Source organism: Budorcas taxicolor, chromosome 23, assembly GCF_023091745.1.
Source record: "Budorcas taxicolor isolate Tak-1 chromosome 23, Takin1.1, whole genome shotgun sequence".
NCBI lineage: Eukaryota > Metazoa > Chordata > Mammalia > Artiodactyla > Bovidae > Budorcas > Budorcas taxicolor.
In genome coordinates this window covers 25347089-25374532 of record NC_068932.1, presented here as the reverse complement: position 1 = coordinate 25374532, position 27444 = coordinate 25347089, and the positions used below count along the sequence as shown (strand labels likewise).

Here is a 27444-nt window from a genome sequence, read left to right as displayed (position 1 = left end):
CAGTACTTTGGCCACCTCATGCAAAGAGTTGACTCATTGGAAAAGACTCTGATGCTGGGAGGGATTGGGGGCAGGAGGAAAAGGGGATGACAGAGGATGAGATGGCTGGATGGCATCACTGACTCTATGGACAGTGAGTTTGAGTGAACCCCGGGAGTTGGTGATGGACAGGGAGGCCTGGCGTGCTGCGATTGATGGGGTCGCAAAGAGTTGGACATGACTGAGCGACTGAACTGAACTGAACTGAACATACCTACTCAGAAATCGCAGGTTATAGAATAGGGACCACATTCCTAGAACTAGCATTTCATCCTATGCCATTCCATCGTATACCTTTCCAAATTTCTTCCTTCTCCCCTCTCTGTCCTAGCCAAACTGGTCTCTTTCCCTTTCTACAGGTGCCTGCTCTACATAGGTAGTTGTGTTTGTGTGTACACACACGTGCTGATAATAATAGCTGTGGAATGCTTATCAGAGTCTCTAGCAAACACATATACTTACAAACATACACACATACACACACCCACATATACTCCTGATTACACACTTTGTTTTTTTCCATGTTTTTCATTAGAAATATCCTCCTATGGGCTCTGCCTGCTCTAAAACCAACACAAGCTCTGACTTAAAGGCCACCTCCTCTTAAAAGTGTTCCTTATGTATTCAAAGTCTAAAGGATCTCTCTTCTAAACTTCTGACTTCCTGTATGAACAGATGGTAATCTTCTCCTCCAGGCAGAGGGCCTCAGTTTTTCAAACACCATACTTTCCACCTCCCTCTTCTCTAAGTATACTTCTCTCCTCGCCCCTCCTCTTCACATCTCTGCTGGTAACTTAAGCCTTCTTTTTCTCTGTCCCTACACTTGGCATTTGTGCTTCACATGTGGGTCAAGAGGTCCCCTAATGTCCTTCTATAACACTCATCTTTTGAAGGTCTATGCAGAAAACTCCCAAGGCACCTACTCTTGTTCTGGACTCTTACAAGATTTAGTCATGAATATGACACTAAGAACTGTGAATTTGATATAAGAGCCTCCCTATCTACCATTGTGGTATTATGTCCTGCTACTTCACAGCGTTCCTCATGTTCAGACAGAATTCCATTTGTTCCAGTAAAAGAAACATGACTTCCTAGTGCCTGCTCTTCTTCTGCCTAGGATGCCTCCCCCAGCATCTTATCTTATATGTCCAACTCCTGCCCATTCTGCAAGCCTCAAGGCAAATAATATGCAATGTTTCTTGGGAGGGAGATTAAGGGGGAGGAAAACTGTTCAAATTGAAGTATTTTGTAGTGACCATATTGATTTCTCTTTTCAAAAATAAACAGATGAAGGTTTTAAAATTTATTTTCTAATCACTTAAAGATTTTGATAAATTTGTAATGTTTAAAGAGAATATAATCTCAATGATATCAGTTCTTTGGAATTAGTCCAGCCTTTCTATGTGACCCAGTATGTAGTCAATTAAAAAATATATTAACTGTTTACTCTAAAAATGTATTCTCTATTTGTTGTATGGAGGGTTGTATACAGTTCTTTTAAATCAGGTTTCTTAATAGTGTCATTCATATCCAAAATCACATGAACTTTTGGACTGCTTGTTCTATGTGAAGTTTATTAAACTATCCCTCTATAATATTTTAAATCTTCCATTTCTCCTTTAGTCTTTGTAGATTTTTATATTGTGTAAATCATAGCACTCTACAGATTTTGAGATTTTTCTGTCTTCTTGATGGATTATTCTTTTTTTATTTTAATTTAAGGCTAACTTTTTGCTCTCTGTATCTTTCTTCTTCCTCTATTCCTTTCTTATAAAGAAAAAAATGATCTCTTTACTTTGAATTTTTGTAGCATTTTTTTCTGTTTTGAGTATCATCCTTAGCACTTCCAACAGGTATCATAATTCATAAAATATGTCCCTATATGTAGTATTGCCTTCACTAGATTTTAAACTCTTACAAGTCTTCAACTTACACAAATTTTGCCTTGCACAGTACCATGTGTTGTCTGGGAAATGGTCCGACATAAAAGATGCTGACTTCATATGGGCCAGTATGTGAGCCCCAGTCCTGGACCAAAGGGAAGTTCTGTATACATATTAATTAGACTTCAGTTTTCTCATGTGCAAAATGAAGATAACAGCATGACCTAGCAGAATTCTGAGGTTTAAATGTGTTGTATATTTATAATATTTAGTAGAAATTAAGAAATGAGTACTTTAACTACCTTTCATATTTTATATAATAGGACTTAAATATGATAATTCATTTCATATCTTTTGTTGGATGCTTGAGGATTTGTGGGCAGATCGTACATCTTATGCTTTTATATTCCCACTATCTCTACTTTAAGACGTTGCAAACAGTAGGTATTCTAGCAGAAGTCAGTCAAATAACAGCAATAATAATAAAAACACCAATATTAGTGATCATTTATTGAAACATAGACCAGCCTAGATAGCATATTCAAAAGCAGATACATTACTTTGCCGACTAAGGTCCGTCTAGTCAAGGCTATGGTTTTTCCAGTAGTCATGTATGGATGTGAGAGTTGGACTGTGAAGAAGGCTGAGCGCCAAAGAATTGATGCTTTTGAACTGTGGTGTTGGAGAAGACTCTTGAGAGTCCCTTGGACTGCAGGGAGATCCAACCTGATCCATCCTGTCCTGGGATTTCTTTGGAAGGAATGATGCTAAAGCTGAAATTCCAGTACTTTGGCCACCTCATGCGAAGAGTTGACTCATTGGGAAAGACTTTGATGCTGGGAGGGATTGGGGGCAGGAGGAGAAGGGGATGACCGAGGATGAGATGGCTGGATGGCATCATTGACTCGATGGATGCAAGTCTGAGTGAACTCTGCGAGTTGGTGATGGACAGGGAGGCCTGGCGTGCTGCGATTCATGGGGTCGCAAAGAGTTGGACATGACTGAGCGACTGAACTGAACTGAATGTGCTGACCACTTTGTGTGAATTATCTCATTTATTGTTCCCATGTAACAGATAGGGAAGTTCAGGCTCAAAGAAGCTAAATAGCTCATATTAAAAGGTTACGCAGTGAATAGGTGTTGGAGCCAGGAGTCCAATTGACATGATTGCTGCTGATGTTATAATATGGTTCTCAGCACTGTGCTTTCAACAAGACTTCATATCCCTTTTCAAGCATTTTGTGACTCATTAGCAATCATCTGACTGCACTGTTTGGCATAGACGTATGGGTATGGGGGTCTATTAGGTTGCTTAAATGAAAGACAGAAACACCATGAAATATATAAAACTGAAAGCACAGTTGTTGTAAATAAGAAAAGAGAAATAGGCAGAGAAGGTGTTATCTAGAGAGCTCCAATTATGGTCCAGTTTGTCTCAAGGTCTAAAGCATTTACTACATGGAGAATACCTGTACCAGTACTATGACAGTCTTCATTGGCTTGGCCTCAGTTGAAAGTCCCTGGGGCAGGAAAATGAACAAACCAAGCTATAAAGTCTTAGTGCTCGAGACTAAAGGTCCTTAGGGATAAACCTTTGGCTGAAACCCTTCACCTGCTAACTGGGGAAACCAAAGCCTAGGTAGTGGTCTGCTCACTAACATAAAGGAGTAGAGTCCAAGTCACCTGAACCCCAAGTCTTTCTCCTGGCTGACTAACTGTTTTTCATGGGAAACCTCTGCATCTTGCAGGATGAGCCATGGAACATCATATATGACAATAGTATCATGAGTAATTGCTGGAGGAACACAGGGGAGGAAGGTGATCACATCCAGAGCTATGGTTGACCAGGCAAGGCTTCAGTCAAGAGCCACTTTTCACACTTTGCTGGCTTTTCCTTAAGGCTCTCACATCTAGAGAGTTCTGGGTTTCCCAAGCTCTAGCCTGCAACTCTAGAACTATAAACTGAGCTACTAGGTTCTTCTAAGAGAGCATTATCTTTGATGTGCTAAGATGTGGCATTCCTCTGCACAGTCTAACAGATCAAATGAGTCATCAGAATGACATAGACAATGATGTATCCTGGTCTCTGGGAAATGAGCTGAGACAGTTTAGCTGCTCTCATCAAGCTCCTAAGGTGAGTGACGGTCAGAGATACTAGGGAGGGTGACAGAATCTAAATTGGACTTCATGGATGGTCGGCAGGCTAGAAAGAAGACATAAACCTTCGGTTCACAAATGAGGGCGAATCCTTGTGGGTACTAGGCAAGAAGGGTGCTCCACTGGCCCAGGTGTTGCCTTCACACTGACATGTAGATAAATATGCCCCAAGTCAAAGGTGGGTTTCCCTGGGGACTCAGCTGGTAAAGAATCCATCTGCAATGTAGGAGACCTGGGTTCAGTCCCTGGGTTGGGAAGATCCCCTGGAGAAAGGAATGGCTACCCACTCCAGTATTCTGGCCTGGAGAATTCCATGCCTGTATCTATGGAGTCACAAAGAGTCAGACATGACCGAACAACTTTCATTTCACTTCAAGTCAAAGGCTCTGCAATGACAGTCTGGCTACTTGCAATTTCCCCTATTGACACACTGGATTTATTTCTCATTCTTCTAAGTAAACAATTAAACCAGCTATGGATTCCGGTGAGTCACACACCATCTTCTATGCCACCTCCGTCCAGGATTCAGAATTAGCCATTGCTAGGAAACCGCAAATCCCAACTCAAACCTTTTACCCTGCCTTGACGACTTTCACTGGCTGGATGTCATTAATTTGAGGGCAAATTATTAGAAACCTGGAAAACAGTTCTGAAATACCTGTAGATTTATGATGAAGTCATTTAACAAAAGGTCACAGGCAACCCTGCTATAATTAAATCTTTCATTAATTTTTAAAATATACAATAACTTATAAATGAAGCATAAATTAACCAGATGACCTTGAAAAAATTATTTAGAGCACTGCTTCATCCAAAGCCACTATCTAGTAATTTCCTAAATTTTTATTTTACAAATAGTATTTATCTTTTTTCCTTCTTGTCTTTGATAGATTCTAGTAGCTTTCTTATTTGAAATGACTTAGTATTAATTTACTCAGAGCATTAGTTAGCACTGAGGAGTGATAGTGGGTAGTTAAGACTCTCCCTTCCCTTAGGTCATGACCTCAAAGGTAGAGTAAGTGTGATGCAAATAATCATCTACACATGCCTAAATGCAGCCTCTATTCTTTCATTATCTGGAAGCTACTTTTTATTTCATGAGTATGTTTTGATAAATGATTTCCATTTTCTCATTATAAAAAGAATGCATTCTCATTATAAAAATTGAAAACTATAAAATCTGTAGATGGGAACATAAAAACCTCACTAGAGGTAAACCACTGTTAATATTTTGTGATATTCCCTTCCATTCACTGACAGTGTTGTTCTTTCTCAGACTAAGAGATAAGCAATAATCACAGTTCTCAACTAGAATTAAAGACTTTGGAAATTAGAAGTAATCCTGAAATCTCTCTCCCTACCTGCCTCTCTCTCTATGTAACACACAGACACACACACACCACCACCACCGCTACCACCAGCATCACCACCACCACCATTAAAAATTTTATTATGGAGAATATTCCATAAATACTAGTGCTGAAATAAACCTCATACAAATTTGTTTTCTTTTATAGGGTGTAGAAGAGGCTGTAGAACATAGCACCTTTTCATCAGCAGAGACCCTGACTGTACTGTTTATGCCTTAGCTCAGCTCCTAGAGCACTTAGAACAGTGTCTACCTTGTAGTGGGTACTCAATACATACCACTGAATAAAGAAATAGTCAATGTTCTTGTATAGCAACTTGATACAGGTGGATTCCTGTGCCATTCTTCAGGGGTTCCTAGAGAATTCAGTTCTCTCTGAAAGAGCTAGGCTCCCTCACCTCCTTTGCCTCCTTGCCTCCATAAGCCCTCCTCTCTGCTTCCATGGAGGAAGCTGCCAAGGACCAATTTCAAATCAAAGCAGAAAGAGCAGTGCCCTAGAAAGGTGAGGCTTGGAGGCCAGCAGTTGTTGATCTCCCGAAATTCAGGCCACATCCTTGACTTTCTGAGTGCTTCCATGCCACCTGATACTTTTCCCATTAGGGAGCAGAAGGGATTAGTGGTAAAGGAGGTCAGCAGCTACAGAGGAACTGAGTAAAAGTGAGACACAAACTAGGCCTTAATAGAAATAGACAGCAGATCAGCAGCAAGAAATCCTGCATGCAGAGCCTGTGTCAGTTACACAATATGATGATGAGTGCGATGGTGAAAAGGGGCAGGGATTAAAAGGTTTGAAAATAAGTACCGGGAGAGAAGAAGGGGAGATTGAGAAAGAGACTAAAAGGCTTTGGATCTGAAGAGGCAAAAGAAAGAAGGTTGATTTTTAAATGCATTGAAAGAAATAATTCAATGTCCAAACAACTTTGACTCTTTTCTCAAAATTTAATAAGCTCCTTCAATGGGCTTGAATGTTTAAAGTCCACAACATTGGAAGTGTGTTCTATGAACCCGTGAGCGATAAGTCAGGAGATGGTAATGAAGGAGAACCTAAGAGATGGAACCAAAAGGGAGAAGATGGGTGTTCAAGATAAATTTTGAGAGAGGAGGAAATATCTGGGAATCAAACAAGCCATAGGGAACAGGGTAAGGAGGGACCGGTTTTCCATTGGCATTTCTCAGTCTCCTACTTTGTGTCAAATCCCGAACCAAGAGGTAAAAAGAATCAGAAAAAAATCAGCTCCTATCCTTACATAGATTGCAGTTCTGTTCAATAATAGTATTACTCACTCTTTACATATCTGCTGAGCCCAATTATGCACAGGCATCCACATTCAGGGCGGTGGAGGATGACAAATAAGACAGTTGCCAACCTCATGAATCTTTCAGACTAAAAAAGACCAAACACTATAACTGCGGAGATGACCAATATGTAAAACAGTTAGAACACGGTGAAAAATAAAAGTGACCACACCAATTCACCATGAGCCAGCAATTCCATTTTTAGGTGTGCAGCTCAGAGAACTTCTGTGTATGCATTTGGAGACATATATAAAGATAGGACAATATTGTTTGCAATAGTGCAAAACAGGAAAAAAACTAAACATCCATCGATAGGAGAATGGAGAAATAAACTATGCATATTCATATCACAATAGAATGCCACAGCATTTATGTGTCTGTATCAGACAGATTTGTCCCAAGTCTGGTAATACTCAGTGACAGACACATAGAGGAATAATAGCATTTAGATAATTAGACATTTAAAAAAAAAAACAAAGAATACCACATGTATTTCTACAGATAATTAAATATATACTCCAGGCAAGAATACTAGAGTAGGTTACCATTTCCTTCTCCAGGGGATCTTCCTGACCCAGGGATCGAACCCAGGTCTCCCGCATTGGAGGCAGACGCTTTAACCTTTGAGCCACCAGGGAAGCCCCAAAAGTATCAATACCCTTACTAGAAGGATATACAGCAGTGGCTGACTAGTGTAGGAAGCAATGGGAAGGGGTTTGGAAATGGGCAACTCCAAGGAGACCAACTCTACCTAGGATCAGTTCAGTTCAGTCGCTCAGCCATGTCCAACTCTTTGTGATCCCACGGACTGCAGCACGCCAGGCTTCCCTGTCCATCACCAACTCCTGGAGCTTGCTCAAACTCATGTCCACTGTGTCAGTGATGCCATTCAACCATCTCATCCTCTGTCGTCCCCGTCTCCTCACACCTTCAAACTTTCCCAGCATCAGTGTCTTTTCCAGTGAGTCGGTTCTTCACATCAGGTGGCCAAAGTATTGATTTCAGCTTCAGCATCAGTCCTTCCAATGAATATTAAGGACTGATTTCCCTTAGGATGGACTGTTGGATCTCCTTGCAGTTCAAGGGACTCTCGAGAGTCTTCTCCAACACCACAGTTCAAAAGCATCAGTTCTTTGGCACTAAGCTTTCTTCACAGTCCAACTCTCACATCCATACATGACTATTGGAAAAACCATAGCTTTGACTAGATGGACCTTTGTTGGTAAAGTAATGTCTTTGCTTTGAAATATACTGTCTAGGTTGGTCATAGCTTTTCTTTCAAGGAGCAAGTGTCTATTAATTTCATGGCTGCAGTTACCATCTGCAGTGATTTTGAAGCCCCTCAAAATAAGGTCTCTCACTGTTTCCACTGTTTCCCCATCTATTTGCCCTAAGTGATGGGACTGGATGCCATGATCTTAGTTTTCTGGATGTTGAGTTTTAAGCCAACTTTTTCACTATCTTCTTTCACTTTCATCAAGAGGCTCTTTAGTTCTTCACTTCTGCCATAAGGGTGGTGTCATCTGCTCATCTGAGGTCACTGATATTTCTCCCAGCAAACTTGATTCCAGCTTGTGCTTCATCCAATCCAGCATTTTGCATGATGTACTCCACATATAAGTTAAATAATCAGGGTGAGAATACACAGCCTTGATGTACTCCTTTCCCAATTTGGAACCAGTCTGTTGTTCCATGCCCAATTCTAACTGTTGCTTCTCGACCTGCATACAGATTTCTCAGGAGGCAGGTCAGGTGGTCTGGTATTCCCATCTCTTTAAGAATTTTCCACAGTTTGTTGTGGTCTACAGTCAAAGACTTTGATGTAGTCAATAAGGCAAAAGTAGATGTTTTTCTGGAACTCTCTTGATTTTCAATGATCCAGTGGATGTTGGCAGTTTGGTCTCTTGTTCCTCTGCCTTTTCTAAATCAAGCTTGAACATCTGGAATTTCACAGTTCACATACTGTCGAGGCCTGGCTTAGAGAATTTTGAGCATTACTTTGCTAGAGTACCTAGGATACCCTGCAGATTTATTTTAGAAATATAAAGCTAAAATGGTAACGTGTTAGTATTTATTAAATTCCAAGGGGTTGGCACACTAGTGTTTGTAATACTATTCTTTGTGCTTTACTATATTTTAAAAACTTTCAAAAAGAACTATTAGGAAAAAAATAAAGGTATAAAATTAAGGAGTCAATAAAATGTAGAGTCAATATTGGGAATCACAAACCCAAAATCATATAGGAGCCAGGGGATCAACTTAAATGAACAATGAGTAAGCTGATACAGCTGGAGAAGATGTACACATCAGATGAGAGGCGGGCAAGAAACAGCTCAATCAGTGGAAAGTAGGCAGCTTCCACATAGCTCAAGCAGCCTGTAGGATGATGGGCATTTGGGCTCAATGCCACAAGATGCTTCTGATTTAAAATTTTAGTTCCATTAAGAAAAATGTAGACCAAACTATTTATCTGTGGTCCAAACCCAGAAGCCTAAGGTAGGAATTTAATGAAAGAAAATAAGTAAGAGCTGGAGGAACTGTGGAGGGCTTCCTGAAAGAGGTGAGATTTGTCTGTATGGCTAACATAAGAAATGAGGAAACTTCCTCAATGAGGAAATGAGGAAATCATTTCCAATGATTTGTCAATTCACTATAGTTAGCCCAACATATCTGCCCGTTCCACATCCACAATTTCAACCAACCACGGAACAAAACATTAAAAAAAAAAAAAATCCAGAAAGTTCCAAAAAGCAAAACCTGACTTTGCCATACACTGGGAACTATTTAATAGCTTTTATATTGAATTAAATATTATATCAGTAATCCAGAGATGATTTAAAATATGTAGAAGGATATTATACAAATGCTATGTCATTTTATATAAGGGATTTGAAAGTCTATGAATTTTTGGTACCCACTGTGGTGAGCAGTATCCTGGAACCAATCACCAGTGGATACCAAGATATCACTTCCTTCATAAGCAACTAAAATAGTTTATGGATAGGGGAAGCTTGCATAAATCATTTTAAAAATTCAGTATTTGTAACAAAAGATTAAACTGCATGTACCCTCTTGTTCAGAGTCAACAAACTATAGCCAATGGGGCAAATCTGGCCCAACGCCTCTTCTGGATGGCCTATGAGCAAACAATAATTTTTATACTTTAGATGGTTGGAGGGGAAGGCAAATGAAGAATCACATTTTATACCATGTGAGAATTGTATGAAATTCAAAGTTCAGCATCTGTAAGTGAATTTTCATTGGAAGACACTGCATGCTATCTTCCGTATCGCATGTCCATTCACTGCATATCGTCTGTGGTGGCTTTCACACTGGACCAGGAGAACCAAGCAGATGCAGGAAAGACCCTGCAAAGTCTAAAATCTTTACATGGAGAGTCTGCTCACCTCTCCCCTCGTTGGCTAAAGTTCTTCCTGCAGGTGGCCCATTTCTTGATCATTAGGCTATGGAGAATGAAAGCATCTCAAATGTCACTCAGTGTTAGTTATTTCACTTAATTCTCACATTCACATGAAGAACCCAAAGCTAAGAAAGGTAAGTAAGACATTTAAGATCAGAGGGATGGTAAGTGGCGGTCTGAGACCTGTCCCTGGAGTGTGACTCTACAAAATCTATGCTCTCAGCCACCACTCATCCCACACAGCAATTTACTGGTCAACATAAGCCTTTGCTTTCCAGGCTACTGCCAGCTTCCAGTATCTCCCAGAATCATCCAAAGCCACTATGTAGGTGTGAATTCTGCTTTTGTATTCCTTGGCTCCTACTCAGCAGGCCTCTGAATGGATGGCAAGTCTGGTGACAACCTGAAGGACCTGAATCAAGCAACCAGCCTGACAGGCGATGGTTTAAGAGTTCCACTGGATTTGCTGATTACTCGAATAACTTACTTTGGGCAAAGTAAAATCAGATTCTTCCAGCAAACAACAGAGAATTGAAAAACAGATCAATGGAAGCAGTGCTGGTTAATTTCCAATGACTTTATCGGATGCAGTTACTAGAGGCTAAACAATACATTTAAGCTCAGGGCTGGGTCTCTGTGTTACACCAGGGCTGTATTTGAGAACATGTTTCTTGCTAAGCATGCAGTCACAGTCCCTTAAGTAGAAAGAAGGTCTTTGCTTTTTTTTTTTTTTTTTTCTTTAAAACCTCTGCAGCTTTGGGGTTTGCATAATTTTCTACAAAACTGTTATCTCTTTCCCTTCACTTCGGCTATTAGTTCTGCTGGTGGAACAATGGATCAGAGATTTATGCCAATTAGAAATGGATTTATACAGGGACTCAGTGAGGCAATTGGCCCTAGACAATTTGCTGAGAGCATCTCTGGCCCTTCCCATTTCTTGCTTTCCCCTCTTCAGGCCAAACAAGTTCTTATTGCTCCACGTGTGCTCATACTCTCCTTGCACCTGGATACCTTTGCTCCCCCATCTCCGCAGAGACACAAAGCTGTATCTATTCTATTTTAATCACTTCTTTGATATTTAATGGCAACTGCAATTTGTCCCACCCCTTTACCATTTACTTGTTTTCTAGTTTTCATGTGTTTGTCATATTTTTTCAGAAAGGTTGTGTTTGAATGGGTCTGTTATGACTTTGTGTCTGGCATCACAGTAAGTAAAATTCTTGGTGAATAACATCCCTGCCTGTCTTGTCCCAAACACCGTGATCCTTCAGTGAACAATCCTTGGAGAATTCTAGTACCTGTCTTCAAATTTCAGTTCTGAGCCTAAAGTTTGAAACTCACATTCCTTGCTCTGCTTTCCTCTTACTGAATGTATGAGCTAAGCACTTAATTTCTCTGAGCTTCAGTGTTTTCCCTTGCCCAAGGACAATAATCCAATCTACCTGGTGGGATTACTGTGAGATGTCAGTGAAATCAAGTTTGAGAGAGAGTTCAGCAGACAGCTGACACAAAGGAAGGAGTAGAGCAGATGCAGGCTGGCTGACACTTGCTCCTGCTAGGGAGTATCTGCTTTCTTCCAAGGAAGCTGAACTCCTCCCTTTGGGGATTTCTTTTCCCCTGACAGGCTGCCAGGTTCTCCTTGGCCCCTGTATAGGATCAACTGAATCACAACCAATTGGTTAAAATATTTCATATCAAGAAAGAATTTCAAATGTTGCTTTGAGACTGCAGAAAAGCAGTGTTTTTCCATCTGATGCCACATCTGAGCCAAGCAAAAAAAGAGCTCTCCTTAAAACACTAATTTGGGGGCCAATAGCGAACCAAAGAGAGGGCAATGGCAACCCACTCCAATACTCTTGCCTGGAAAATCCCATGGGTGGAGGAGCCTGGTAGGCTGCAGTCCATGGGGTCACAAAGAGTCGGACACAACTGAGCAACTTCACTTTGACTTTTCACTTTCATGCATTGGAAGGAAATGGCAACCCACTCCAGTGTTCTCGCCTGGAGAATCCCAGGGACGAGGGAAGCTGATAGGCTGCCGGTCTATGGGGTCGCACAAGAATCAGACACGACTGAAGCGACAGCAGCAGCAGCAGCCGCGAACCAAAGAAACACAAGTGCTCTAACAGCCACGGGCATCTCTTCGACTGGAAAGCCTCTGCCTGAGATGGCAATAGGCCCTCCAGCTTGTCAATCACCCAGCCCTGTTCTAAGCCTTAAGTAATAAGAATGGTCACATTTCACTGTGAATTAGACTAGACTAGATGGTTCCTGTCAAGGTTACCTCGGGAATGTTGAAATAATAACCTTGAAGAGACAGTGGAAAAAAGAGCAATAAAAGCAAGCAAATCCCATGCCTGCAAGCTGGGGACTGTCTCCCCCACACAAATTCCTCTAAAAAAGCACGGTGTTAGAAAGTTGCATGCTCCTGAGCTTTGGCTTCTGGTAGAAGTGGAAGCTGGAAAGAGTCTGTGGATGGTGAAGGAAATAAGAAATTTCTAGAATGTTCCTTATTCTCTAACTGCCTTTCTGTGCCCACTGCCATTCTACCCACCCTGCTTCATCATCACCAATACGCACATTTGCACAGAGACAGGCACCACTCAGATTCCTCCCCAACTCCAGGCTCCCATAATTTGCAACTCCTGGATTCTGATCACATAGAGCACGTCAGAATATCTGGGGTCTATAATGTTCATTTCTGCACTCAATCAATCAATACATATATATGGTTAAATCCTCAGTGCTAGTACAAAACTGACGTAAATGGCAGTCAAAGAATAAGGTAACAGAGCTCTTCCCTCATGGGAACTTCAAGTCTGTGGTGTGTGTGCGTGTGCTTGTTTGAATATTTGCCTGTGTGTGTGTTTACATGTATATACATATCTTTGTATCTTAAGAGCATGAAGAGGGAGGAGAAGCTACTAAACCAACTGCCACTCTTGTTAATATGTATTGCCTAAAGTGTTGTGAAGGAAAAAATATATGAGGTAGGACTACATATAACATGGAGCCTAAACCTCTTCCGGTGGGCTAAAGGAAGATGTGCCAGAAAAACTAATACATAAGCTGAGACCTGAAGGATACTTAATTAGAAGCTTAGTTATTCAAGTAGGGAAGACAGGTATATTCCAGAAGGATACACAGACAAAGACCCCAGGGCATGAAGGTGCCAGTGAATCAGAGAAGGGGGGTTAGAGCATGGGGGCCAGAAATGAGTTCTCAACATGGACTCAGTGTAGGCATTTGTAGACCCTTCAGTGAGTTTGGACTTTATCTGAAAGGCAATGGAAAGCCTTCCACTTTGAAGAAGTTTTGAAGAAGGGTTTTGAGAACCCAATTTTAAGAACACTCTGAATATAAGTCAAATTTCTAAATATAACCTAAGACCCTTCATAGGTTCTACTGCTTAATATCACTTAATCTCAGGCATACGCTCTCATGGTTCTTTCCTTTGCTTTGAAGTCACTCATTCTCTCAACCAATAATTGTTGGTTTCTACTATGCACCTACTCCCATTTTAGGCACTGCAGTTACGGTACTCAGCAAAACTATTACAAATGTGTGCTTTCTTTGAATGTACACTCTACTACCTATAAATTGGTTTTCTACTGGTGAACTGCTATTGAAACTTCCAGACTGATTCAGTTGTCACTTTTCGTATATGTGAAGTTTTTACTTCCTTCTACTTATATCCTGGTTTTCTAACTAGGGTTTCCTGAAGAGTGTGTATCTCATTTCCCCCCACAGCAACACACTGGACTGAGAGCTCCTTAAAGGTAGAAAGAGTTATATTTACCTCTTTAATAGCCCTTAAAAGAGTCTAAAATATATTAGAATCTCATTAAATGTTTTCGAATTAATTAACTATGTAGTAGTCAGGGCTCTCTAGAGAAACAGAGTGAATAGGCGATAGCAATAGAAAAAGACACAGAGACAGGGATTGGAGAGAGAGAGAGAGAGAGAGAGAGACTTACTATATGGAACTGCCTCATACAGTTATGGGGGCTGACACGTCCCAAGCCCTGCAGAGTGGTTTAGCAAGCTGGAGAGACAGGAGGGCCAGTGGTGGAATCCCAAGCTTGAACCTCAGGAAAAGTGGAAGTTTCCCTTGGAATCAAAGGCAAGAAAAAGCCATGTCCCATTTCAAATGCAGCCAGGCAAGAAGCATTCTCTCTTGCCCAGGGAAGAGTTAGCCTTTTAGTTCCTTTTAGTTCTATCTAGATTTTCAACTGATTGGATAAGTTCCACCACATTAGGGAGAATGATCTGTTTTACTGGGTCTACTGATTTAAATGCTAATCTTACCCAAAAAAACACCTTCACAGAAGCATCCACAATAATGTCTGACCAAGTATCTAGGTACCTCATGACCTAGTCAAGTTGACACATAACATTAATCATCACAAACTTATAAATATTTAAATGAATGTAACAGGGTAAGGCAATAAAACCTCAGTGTGAATGAGTTAGCCTTTCTTTCTGCCTGACTCTAGTTGAGCATCAGAGTCAGGGTTAAACAGAAAGAGGAAAGATACAGAATTCAAATAACCAACATCATTATTTGAATTAGATCATTAGTAAGTTTTTGGTTAAATGGCAAGATTAAGCAATCTTGTCCCCAAATGGACTTCCTGTCCTTGAAATTCGTAAGAGATATATACAATTTTTTGAACTCCTGCTTCAGTCTTTGCATGGCCATTCCTTGAAGAAAAGCAGTGGTCATCCTAGGGGGTCACTTGGTTTTAAAGTCCTTTTTAAACCTAAAATTGAGACAGAAATTGCCTCTTGGCAATCATTCCAAAGACTACCTTTCTGCTATCTAAAGGGCCCTGGGTCATTTTCATACTACAGAAACTTTGATTTAATGAAAACTTCAAAATAGGAAGCTTGAATTGTTTATAGTCAGTTGGGTGTTTGCTTCCAAAACTCATCTTATTCCATTAAAGACAAATACCTGCCTGTCTCAAATCCCATATAAGAAACTTATGCACTATTCTAGTTCCTTTTCTGCTTACTAACATTTAAAAGATCTTGATAAGCAAGGTAGAAGGGGGACAAAACTCTACCACACTCCTTGGAGTCTTATTGGGGAGGAAAGGAAAACAGAAGGGCTATAACATCTTTTCAGTAAATGATTTAGCCCTGAAGTCAACCTCCTTCATATCCATGTGACCAACTAAACCCCATCTGAAGTTAAGAAAAAAAAAAAATTACTGTTTATGATTAGATAAATACAGAATTTAAACTATGGCCTTAAAGTTGCTGAGGAGTGCCAGGTAATGTACAGATTGGTGTATAAGCACTATTATTCAAAGGAATGCCCGAGAGAAGCATGAAGCGAGTTCAGTGTGGCCACATAGGGGAGAATGCAGGGTATATCACATAAAGAGATGAGAGCACAGAATAAAAGGAGGACTAGTATATCTCTTTGCTATATAAACAGGGAAAAGCTAACCTGAGGACCACTTATATTGTCACTGCCCAATCTTCTAGAGCTATATCAACTTTCTAGGGCTTGTCATCAGGGCTGAAAAGCCACATCTGGCTTGATAAATTCAAAGCAGATTGCACAATCTTCTTGAGTGTAAGTACCTTTGCCTTATAGAACTTGGAACTCATAACTTAAAACTCTTTAGTGGTTCTATTACAGGAGGTTCTAGAAAGGAAGGCATTCTTTTCATAGCTAGTGACAAAGTATGGGAAATAATTTGGAAAAGTCAGTTTACAAAAAAAGAAGGTGGTATTCCTAGTAGTCTGTGATATTCTTCCTGGAGTTCCTATGAAAATATTTTAATCTCTTGGCAGAGTATTCTGCATAACATGACAGAGTCATTTGTTTATTTAATGCACAAGTATGCAAAGTGCACAAGGACAGGGGTTTCTTCTTGATTTGCTCATCAATAAGAGTATCTGGCAAAAAGGTACCAATAGTTTTTTAGTAGTATAACTTTATAAAAGTTTTGCCATAATCCCAGATCCTTGGAATTTCTCTCTCATTTGTGTATCTCTGTTGTCTAAATCTCTCCATATATACATGTGTATCTATGTGTACATGTATATGTGTGCATATGTCTATATACAAAAATACTTGCACATACATATTCACTATACAAATATATCTACATATTTCTCAAATCATTTATATTTTAGAAATAAAATTTGTATTATGATAGTGTCTTTGAATATTTAGTCCTTGTGTTTATGCAATGCATCATTGCTGTGTATTGACCAAATGATGAAGCTTTAGATGCTAAGCATTAATAAAATCTATATCTTAAATATTGTCTATGGCTTGAACAGCTAAACTTGCATACAATATTGTTCAATTCAGTTCAGTTCAGTTGCTCAGTCATGTCTGACTCTTTGCAACCCCATGAATTGCAGCACGCCAGGCCTCCCTATCCATCACCAACTCCCAGAGTTCACTCAGACTCACGTCCATCAAGTCCGTGATGCCATCCAGCCATCTCATCCTCTGTCATCCCCTTTTCCTCCTGCCCCCAATCCCTCCCAGCATCAGAGTCTTTTCCAATGAGTCAACTCTTTGCATGAGGTGGCCAAAGTACTGGAGTTTCAGCTTTAGCATCATTCCCTCCAAAGAACACCCAGGGATGATCTCCTTCAGAATGGACTGGTTGGATCTCCTTGCACACCAAGGGACTCTCAGGAGTCTTCTCCAACACCACAGTTCAAAAGCATCAATTCTTCAGTGCTCAGCTTTCTTCACAGTCCAACTCTCACATCCATACATGACTACTGGAAAAACCATAGCCTTGATTAGACGGACCTTTGTTGGCAAAGTAATGTCTCTGCTTTTGAATATACTATCTAGGTTGGTCATAACTTTTCTTCCAGGGAGTAAGCATCTTTTAATTTCATGGCTGCAGTCACCATCTGCAGTGATTTTGGAGCCAAAAAAAAAAAAAAGTCTGATACTGTTTCCACTGTTTCCCCATCTATTTGCCATGAAGTGATGGGACCAGGTGCCATGATCTTCGTTTTCTGAATGTTGAGCTTTAAGCCAACTTTTTCACTCTCCTCTTTTACTTTCATCAAGAGGTTTTTTAGTTCCTCTTCACTTTCTGCCATAAGGGTGTTGTCATCTGCATATCTGAGGTTATTTATATTTCTCCCGGCAATCTTGATTCCAGCTTGTGCTTCTTTTTGTGATAACTCTTAATTAATCAAGTGACTCACCAGCTTACCCACAGAGTTTACTTGTTATCATAGAAACTTTAATCAGAAATTTAGATGGTAAGATATCTGTTTTAGAGGATATTTTAGGAGAATGAAAAGAAATTGCTGTAAAACTCATGTTAAAGCTGTACTTCCTGAGTAACAAATTCTACAGGAAATCCTCACACTGTACAACAGAATTGTCTAGAGAAGTCCTGTCATGGCAAAGGTTTGCAGCTAACGACACCAGTTACAAATGAAATACATCCACTGGGAAGATTTATAGTAGCAGTTCCTCATAGGGTTTTGACATCATGTCTTTCACTTTCCAGCCATAGAGTCTATGTGCCAAACACAAACAACATGCTCAATAATGAGTGTTAAGGCTTTAAAAGACACATTTCACAAACCCTTGAAGTTTGAGACAGGACTGTGCAGGCAATTTGGAAAATTCAGAGAGAGTTAAAGATAATTTAAAATTGCTCTTTGCTGCATTTGTTCCAAATAATTTTAAAGACATACTGTGGAGCCAAATTTTCTGTTATGAACATTTTTGAAATAATGAGAACATTGAGAATCCTATAAGACTCTTGCTGTAGCCAAATCCTGTAGATAAGAAACCCCTTTGTAGTGTTTCTGCTGAATTTCTTAGGGCTGGACTTTCGTCCATTTGTTCTGTCTGCTTGTTTTCCCCGATTTGTGCACCATTTTCCATCATGGCTGGGTTCTTTCTGTATTTCTGAAAGCTCAGAGAAGTGGCTGGACTACTCTCTGGATATGAGGATGGAAGTAGAGGTGAGGAACATGGTAAAAGTGGTCCAGTCTGAGGCTAGATTATAACATTTGATCAAAACTGCATATCCACAGTTATGAATAATTTTTTAACATCACTCTGGGGGAAAAGCAAAGCATAGGAATTAGCCATTTGCCTCCTCCTCAAAGCTCATCAGTCTCCTCGGGAAGACTGATTCTAGCTATAAAGAAATTAATGAACACAAAGGTTAAAAGAACAGCAGTCTCTCTTAGAGTAAAAAGACAACCTTCCCCCAAACCAGTCCAGAAGCACTCTGTAAGCCTTTCTGTGACAACTCCACAGTGAAGCAAATTCCCCTTAATCTTGCTCAGAGACTCCCTTCATTCTGTCCAGTGAATAATTAAAGTGTGAAGTATTCTAGTCTCTTGGGAGTGGGGAAGGTGAGGTGCGGTGCGGTTTGGTATTACTGGTGAAGTATTACCGTAACTATTCCCCCACGCTCTTCTACATACACAAGTGCACACACACACATGGGTCATCCATTTTTTGAAAATTAGATTTTCATATATTTTTAGAAAACATCAAGTTATCTTGTTTAATATTCAGAAAGTACTTTGGGGCTTTATATAGCTTTCAGATGTATATCCCCACCATCTATTCACACTGTAAAGGACTATGGAAAATTTTTCACAGCAAATGAATCTGAAGTGGAACAACAGTAACTGTGTGTATGTGTCTCACAGACTCCAGGAGGTTCCTATTAAACATTCCCTGTTTTCAGTAAGTTGGCTGTTTCATTCTCTCTGTCCCCATCTTTAGTCCTTTACTGGGCTGTTTTGGAAAGAGAAAACACATCTGAAGCCTTAAGTTTTCTGTTTGCTTAGGTTTTGGGTAAATGGAAATTTGTTACAATACTGTAATTCTGTGAGAAACCCTAAATTTTCTATTAGAAGCCCAGCTTCTGTAATCCCGTCAGTAGCCGTTTGAATTGGTGGGTGTGAGCATCTTACAGATGAGGAAACTTTGGCCCAGAGACTGAAATGCTTCAGTGTAAGCCTCCCTGGGGAAAACCCACAGCCTCCCGTGGAAGCAGAAACCAAGCCCCTGGATTCCTCTCAGCCACAAAGAAGTACTCACGTCATAATCTGGGTCTCCACGCCTGCCTCCACCAGGGCCCCATCCACAAAGAGAGGAACCGAAGTGAAACCGTACTTGTCCCAGGAGTGGCCCTCGTCAAAACTCACCCTGGGTTGGAAACAAGAACGTGGAAGAGACAGCTGAAGGGAAAACCACACTCTTTCACAACTGCTTTTCAGTTATTAAATTCTCCTCTTATCTCATTTTATGGCAGTCTGGATTATCAATAGGCATTAATCTACAACATCTCTCTATATTATTATGAGATTTGATCAAAACAGCATTTCCTGGCCCAGGCAGAGACAGCCCCAAGAACTGCAAAAATATTTCAACATCTTAGAATTGGGGAAAAAAAAAAAAAAAACAAGCCAGGCAGGAGGGCTTAGTGGATGGAGTGTCACGTTTCAAGTACTCAGAATGAAACCTGAGGTGCAATTACAGCACAATGAATTCAGTCTCGGAGTTTTTGACATGGATAAATTGAGTAGTGTGGGGTGTACCGTATGGGAAGGGAGGTGTGTGCCTTTCAGATCAGAAAATAGCAATTTCCTATTTGTTCAGAATGGATGAAGCATCATTTTCCCTCCCTGATGTCACTTTAAGGGGCTTTTAGGAACAAGTACTGAGTGCCTGAGACCTTCTGGGCAACACTGTTCCATCTTTTGACCAGTGAGAAAAGGAAGGCCTGGCCCTATGTGGACATAGCATCTGAAACTCTTTAAAAGGATGCTGCTTAATGAAGAAGATTTGAGCAATCTTGAGCGGTCAATTCCTTAATAATATCCCTTTCTTGATATTATGGAGTTCCCAACTGTTGCTTGATTTAACCACAGGACAAAGTTCAAAGACCATCTTCTCTGAGAAACTTTTCTCAACACTCCTCCTTCCCAAAAGCAGCTTTACTTGCTTCATTTTCTGCAATCCTTTTGCCTGGTTAGTTCTTAATTCTTCTCTGACTCCACAACACACAGTTCTCTGAGTTCAACTGTAGAAACTCTACTTTCCTACAACATTCAGGCCTTCCCCTATCATAGTGCTGAGTGATGAATTCTTAACTCACCTGGAATCCCTCTGTTCAACATTATAATCGTGTGAATTCAGGGGTCACATAGGTTATGTTCATTGTCTGACCACCCCCATCCACTTGATATCACCTTTATTATAATGCTTCTTACCTGATGTTACATACAGTTTTAAAACATATGTCTGACTCTCTCAATGAACTGTAATCTTTTTGAGGTCAAAGACCATACTATTCATTTTTGCATTCCTAGTAATTAGCAGAAACATTGGCACAAGGTACTCCATAAATGTTAAATGAATATATAAATTTTTTAAAAAAGGAATGATTAAGAAAACTCTCCTAATCTATCTAGGCACTTTTCAAGCATGACTTATGCTAACATCCATGAACTAACATCCATACAAATCTCTGTCCCCATTACTAGTCAACCTACTCAGTCCAGTCTCCGCAAATTTGTTCTCTATCTTATTCTCTCTTCCCAAATAAACTGATCTTAAAAATAAGAAAGTCAATCTCTTTACTCAGCTAGAAAAACTAGTCTGTCATGAAACAAGTTTTATATTTCTGGTATACCTAGGCCTGCTTATAAACAAAATCATTCAGCGGTCATAAAAATTTTTCAGTTCAGTTCAGCTGCTCAGTTGTGTCTGATTCTTTGTGACCCCATAGACTGCAGCATGCCAGGCTTCTGTCCATCACCAACTCCCGGAGCTTGCTCAAACTCATGTCCACTGAGCTGGTGATATCATTCAACCATGTCATCCTCAGTAGTTCCTAAATTATCAGCATCAGTCTTGACTTTTATTTTCTCTTAAACAACTTTACTGAGATATCTTTGACATTAAAAAATTGTACATATTTAAAGTGTAAAATGACATTTCGATAGATAGATAGAGATATAGTGAAAGGTTGGTCACAATGAAGCTGATCTCTGAGGGGGTGGGAATGGAGAATGGGCAGGAGGGAGAAATGGTCAAAGGTACAAAGTTTCAGTTATGCAAGATGAATGAGTTCTTAGAGATCTAATGTACAGCACGATGATGGTAGTTAATCTTATTTTGACTTTTATGGACTTTGCTTATTTTTTTAATAGGCTGAGGCTAAATAATCATTGATGTGGAACCAGAGGAAGTTGGGCAAATCTGAACTGCTTCTCATGGAAATGAGTTTCTCATTTTAAAAGTGAAAGGAGAGTATAATTAGGAATGGGTTTACCTTTCTTGCCATGTATCCTCTTGGTTTGATTCCTAATGAATCACAGGTGCTTCAAAATATGTCAAAAAAAAATGTATTTATTTAGCTCCTGCTTTATTTTGACAACTTTGGATTGACTATTGTCTTGATAGGAAAACGTCAAAGTAGTTATTAAAGGCCTCTGTCCTGGTCTCATTCTCAGTTTCCTTAATGATGAAGGTCAGCAGAAAAAAATTGCCATGAGTGCCACCAGCATCCCAGGGAAGGAGAAGCCTTCAAATCACTGCCATTAATAGGGCAGAGGAGAGCCATCTTTACTTTATACATGAAGATAAGATACCACAAAGTAGAAACAGAGGGACCATTCACAGCCTTCTGAGCTCTGAGTTCTGAGATGGAACTTCCAAAGAAAAACTAAGCCCAAGGTGAAGAAATAGGTTGTTGGAAAATAAAAGCATGCTGCGTGAACTGAATCTACATGAAGGAGCAAAAGCATGGATTAAATGGAAGGATAGGATCAGCCAAAGAAACTAGGAAATGCCAACATCCAAGTGGGAAGACTAACCTAGACAATAACCAAAGTCTATAGATGATGCAAATTGAGCATAAACAAGGAGAAAACCTCCAGGGCCAGGCTGAGGGATGAATGCTGTGACTATAATTTACAGTCTGTGTATCACTAGGAAGCCCAAGTTTGTGCCATTCAAGTGACTTTCTGAGATCAGTAATTTCTAGCACCCAAATTTCTCAAACTGAGGTAATTATTAAAACCAAAACTCCTAAAGAAAATCCACAAAATACAACATTATAAAAATTAATCTCTTGAGTATCAGAAATTTGGGTCTGCCATTTGTGAGAGCTATTCTTTCAGATAATTAGGAGCTTTTAATGTTCTGAAGTAACTATATTGAATGGTAACCCCACAGGACCCACCTTCTCCTTCCCAATTTGTAGCTCATTAATGGGCAAGACAAAGGAACTGGGAATTCTTTTAGGCGTACAGGTAAAGCTGAAATGATAAGATCACCAGTACCAGGGAGAAAAGAGTAAAGTTACCACTGACCTCTAAATAGTGACAAGACAGGACTATAAAACATAGAATTCACCTATAAATATTTAATTATGTGCCTGGTCTGGCAGAAGCCTATGTGCAGGGATAAGCAGTGAACAAGAAATGCCCTAGTTTCACTGGAATTATATTCTAGTTTGAGGAGACAAACAACATGTAGATAAATGGGCTAAAAATATGTTAAAAATAAGTGTCATAAAGACAGTTAAAATAGAGTGATATGATAGGGAGTGAAGCTACTTTGCATTGAAAATTTAAGAAAGTCCTCTCTGAGGAGGTGACATTTAAACTGAGATCTGAATGATAATAAGGAATTTGCTATGCAAAGATCAAGGTGAGAGCCATTCTGGAGGGCAGATCTGGTGTAAAATGAAGAATAGAAGGCCAGTAGGTAGTTGTAGATTAGTGGAAGAGGGCTTGACAGGAGGAAATGGAGTCAAGAAAATAAGGCTGGGGCAGATTACAAATGACTTTGCTTTCAAATTGAAATGCGAAGAGAGGATCTGATTTAACCATTACAAGATAACTTTGATTCCTTTGTGGTGAGTGGACTGTCAGGGCCCAAACAGGATGTAGGGAGATGAATCAGTGTGTGTGTGTGGGCAGGGGGTGGGGGTGTGTGGGGGTGTGTTGGGGCTAAGGGGAGGTGTGGTAATTGTAAGAGGCCAAGTAAGAGAAGGGGCTTGGACAGAGGTTATAATAGTGGATACAGAAAGAGATGGAGAGATTGAGGCTATTCTTACAGGTAAAGTCAATAAGACTTTAGGATATTTTTACAGATAAAATCAATAGGCTTTTGCTTGAACAAAAAGAAATCACAGACAACATGAATTTGGGGGGTTAAGCAACTGAGGTAGGGAAATGGGAAGAATAGGAGAAGCAAAGCTTTCTGTTGTTTTGTTTGTTTCTGCTCAGTCCACCTAGGCTGAGATGTGCTTTGGATTTCCATGCTATAACACTGTCAAGAAGTCCTTTGGATGGATGCATCCAGATTTATGGAGAGAGATCAAAGCCAGGGATGTAGAATTGGCTGTCACTTATAAGATAAGACCAACTTAAAGCAGAATACTTCATTTAAAAAAAAAAAAAAAAAAGGCAAAGATTCCCATAGCCAGAGAAAGGAAAAACAATAACTCTCATGAGAAGCTCAAGCTGAAAAAAAAAAAGAAAGAAACTTAGGTGATTGTCAATCACAAGATAAATATTTTCCAGCAAGGTCACTTTTGTGATAATCAAGTCATTGTGAGTCTAGGATGTGTTCACAGACAGCTAGCATACGCAAGAGAAGAAATTATCCTTTCACCAGATCCTAAACACTATGTTCAGTTTCAATCATTGTAGAAAACTGACAATCAATGTGATTAAAGTTAAGAAACAAGTTGTTCTAGAAACAGGTTCTATGAATTGAATCAAGCTTAAGGGAAAGAAGAATAAGAGCTGAATAATTTACCATCACCTTTTAACTTTTTAAGTAAGAAAGATCCAAATAGTTCAGCACACAAAAATAATTGTTGCCTACAGAAAAGGGGTAATGTCTGCAAATGAAATTAGAATGTGGATAGATGTGTGAAAATATCAGTTTAAAAATACAGATAGAATAAGGTAGAAAAGACTTGTATTCTCATAATTGTTCTTAAAAAGAAAGTCAAATATATGAACAACAACAACAACAAAATGAGTATTCTGTCTTGTCCTTTGGCATATCCCAACCCCTACACTAATCCTGGAGAAATAGTATAGGCTCAATGAATATGTGAGAAATAAATGAACAAATGCCTGGAATCAGTCTTGAATTGCATATCTGATCACTTTCCACAACTTAGAAAGCCTAGACAGAGCCATCTCTTTCGGTCCTTTCCAAGTGTAGGACTCTAAAATTCACACCCATTTCTGGAACAGAGTTACTCTGCATAGGTCTGGGCAGCAAAACAAGGACTGACAGACAGAAATTGCAAGTAGATTCATTACTGTTCAGCACAAAGCTAACTTTCTAACAACTAAAGCTGATGTACAAGGTGGGCATCCATCTGTAAGCTGGTCAGCTCTGTGTTGTCAGAGAGATATCTGCTGTACTATGTCTCCTCAAGACCCTTCCTAACGCCATGCATTGGTGACTTTATCATACTGAGATGAGAGCCGCTAAAAGGAATAAAATCTTTCAACAACAATCAGAGTCCTCCCCTGAATACTCAAGCACAGAGAAAGAGTTATAATGGTCATCGATGATCAATGTTCCTCCCTTGGGTTAGGTGTATTGCTCCATTTTACATTATCCCAAACGCTTGAGGTGATGGCAATGAAGCTACACGGGAGTCCTTAAGAACAGCACATGCACTTTCACTTCTCAGAGGCACACACTGGTTGGAACTATTGTTTTCGTGTGAATGTTTCTCTGAACAAAAACGCCAGTGCTCATAACCACTTATAGAAGAGCAAAGGAACAAAAATGGCCAGGTGCTGTTTTGTTTTCAGTTTCCAAGAACATTCTGTTGAAAGGAGACACTGACAGTTTGTCAGGGCTAAGCAAATAGGAGGATCCCTGTCTACCCATTGGAGAAGGCAATGGCACCCCACTCCAGTACTCTTGCCTGGAAAATCCCATGGACGGAGGAGCCTGGTAGGCGGCAGTCCATGGGGTTGCTAAGAATCGGACATGACTGAGCAACTTCACGTTCACTTTTCACTTTCATGCCTTGGAGAAGGAAATGGCAACTCACTCCAGTGTTCTTGCCTAGAGAATCCCAGAGACAGAGGAGCCTGGTGGGCTGCCATCTATGGGGTCGCACAGAGTCGGACATGACTGAAGCAACTTAGCAGCAGCAGCAGCTGTCTACCCACTGGTAAGTAACTCTATTATAAGTTTTCATTAGAGCATTGCATTCCATGGGGCTCTATTATTCATTTCACTCTAAAGCTTCTAAGGTATAAAGGTAATACTAATAATACCGGATGGAGGGCTTACCTGAAATAGCACTTAAATTCTAATCTCAATGGATCTAAGTGTACACAGTCACAAATGGATGGGTTCATTTGTATGCTGTTTTGTCTTCATGCATATCTAGCTACCTATCATTTCAATTTATAGGAAACAGCATGCCTTGTTAGCTGAGCTAAAGTTTCCCCAGCTTTTCAATTATTGCTCCATTTTTTTCTGAAAGGTGATATAGCTATTATTTAAATTTGAGAGCCACTATACCCTTGCAGGAGAGTGGGTAGGCCAATGTCTTTTTCTTATGCAAATAGATATACATCTGTGTATGCTGCCAAAAATAATGTCAGTCTGAGACCTACTACAGAAAAGAACAATGAACTGATTACTTAACCTTTCTTCCACTTAAAATAAGCTATTTGTTTACCTTGAAGGTTGTAACTTAATTAGAAGCTACTGGTGATGAAGAAATTGCATTTGAGTTTCACAAACTTGCAACTCATAAGCCAGCCAGAGACAAAGTCAAGAAGTTTATAAGGAAATATTGATGATAATGATAAGCTCAGGCCCTTACAAAACACTCACTCAGCTTTTAAAGAGGAGTGCAAAGAATTCTTGAACGAGCTAAGTGCCACTGTTGTCTGCTGACACACTCAGTAGCTGGCATTTAACCATTACAAGGACTATTTCAGAGAAGGGCATTCATTAGTAGACAAGTAAGCAGACACCATGGGTGGTAACTAACTTTAGGGAAATATTTGTAGCATTTACGACAGTATCAACATCCTCTAAATGGAAAAAGATTTTGTTTCAAGAGCTTAGTTTGAACAATCATCTTTAATATTTTGTAAATTGAAGTGAACAAAGTGAACAAATTGGGGTAATATTATCATTACTATTATAAGAGAAAATTCAATAGGAATGTAGCTATTTTTTTTTCTGAGCTCTATAAATATTTTCCCAACAAAAAATATATTTCATGGAATAAGGGAAATATCAAACTTTGCATTAATGACTTTGAGAAGCAACATGTGATCCTGTCACATTTTCCTGAGTGAACATTAAATAATTTTCCCAAGTTGGATAGCAATGCTTAGAATACAATGATAAGGGCTAAGAGATGTTACTTTTCTTGGTTAAAAAAAATAACTTGATGAACTTAAGAGTCAAGCTGTCTTCTCTAGAAGTGTAAGCCCTCCTCAGTCCTCAACAGAGTGAGCTCTTCCTACTACAGAGAGAGAGGTCTTGGTACTAGACGGAATTACCTATGGATTCTACCCAAATGCCTTAAACTTGTGCTTTAGTTCTTCTGAATCCTACCATCCTTACTTACTCACTTTCTTGATTTCAACCAAATACAATCTTCAGAGCACTCCCTATGTCTCCTGAATTCCAGGCTTGGTCAGAGTTTTCTTGTCCCTTGGCTTTCCTCCCATCACTTCTACTCCTGCTCATGGCATCCTTTCTTCAAGGATCAGCCCTCATGCCACCTATGGTATGAAGACCCCCACCCCTGCTCACACACTGGGGGTATGGGGGCTCCATCCAGCCTCAGGATTCCAGCAATGCACAGAGTCAGCATCCTTGTGCAGGCATTGCTTAGATTTATGATAATATGTGGACAATCTAAACTCCATATCTTGATTATGATCTCCCAGAGGACAAAGACCATGTAATAACACTCTGTGTGCTTATTAAAGTATCTGGAAAATTAGCAGGTAAAAGAGAAGCATATTGATGACAGAAACCCAACTTGGTGCTGCCAGGTACTAGCTGTGTAGCTGAGTAATGTATTTAATATGTTTGCATTTTAATATTATTCATTATACTTCCTCATCTAAATCATCTGGTCTACTACTGTTATCTAAGAGTTGGATGATGTAATGTACATTAAATGAAGGGGTGGATAAAGAAATAGATGAAGAAATGGGTATAAAACCATGCATAACAACTTGTCCTAATATTTTCCACTGAAGAGTTTTTCATTAATAGG

The 27444-nt window shown here is 39.7% G+C and overlaps 1 protein-coding gene across 1 annotated transcript in view; it reads right to left on the bottom strand.

Annotated features, from left to right (window-relative positions):
• The window catches only part of SORCS3 (sortilin related VPS10 domain containing receptor 3), a 650006-nt gene that overhangs the window by 71866 nt on the left and 550696 nt on the right, over nucleotides 1-27444 (bottom strand). The window contains exon 14 of the mRNA XM_052660938.1: nucleotides 19236-19343. Coding sequence (XP_052516898.1) covers nucleotides 19236-19343 — 108 coding nt within the window. The remainder of the gene's footprint in view (nucleotides 1-19235; nucleotides 19344-27444) is intronic.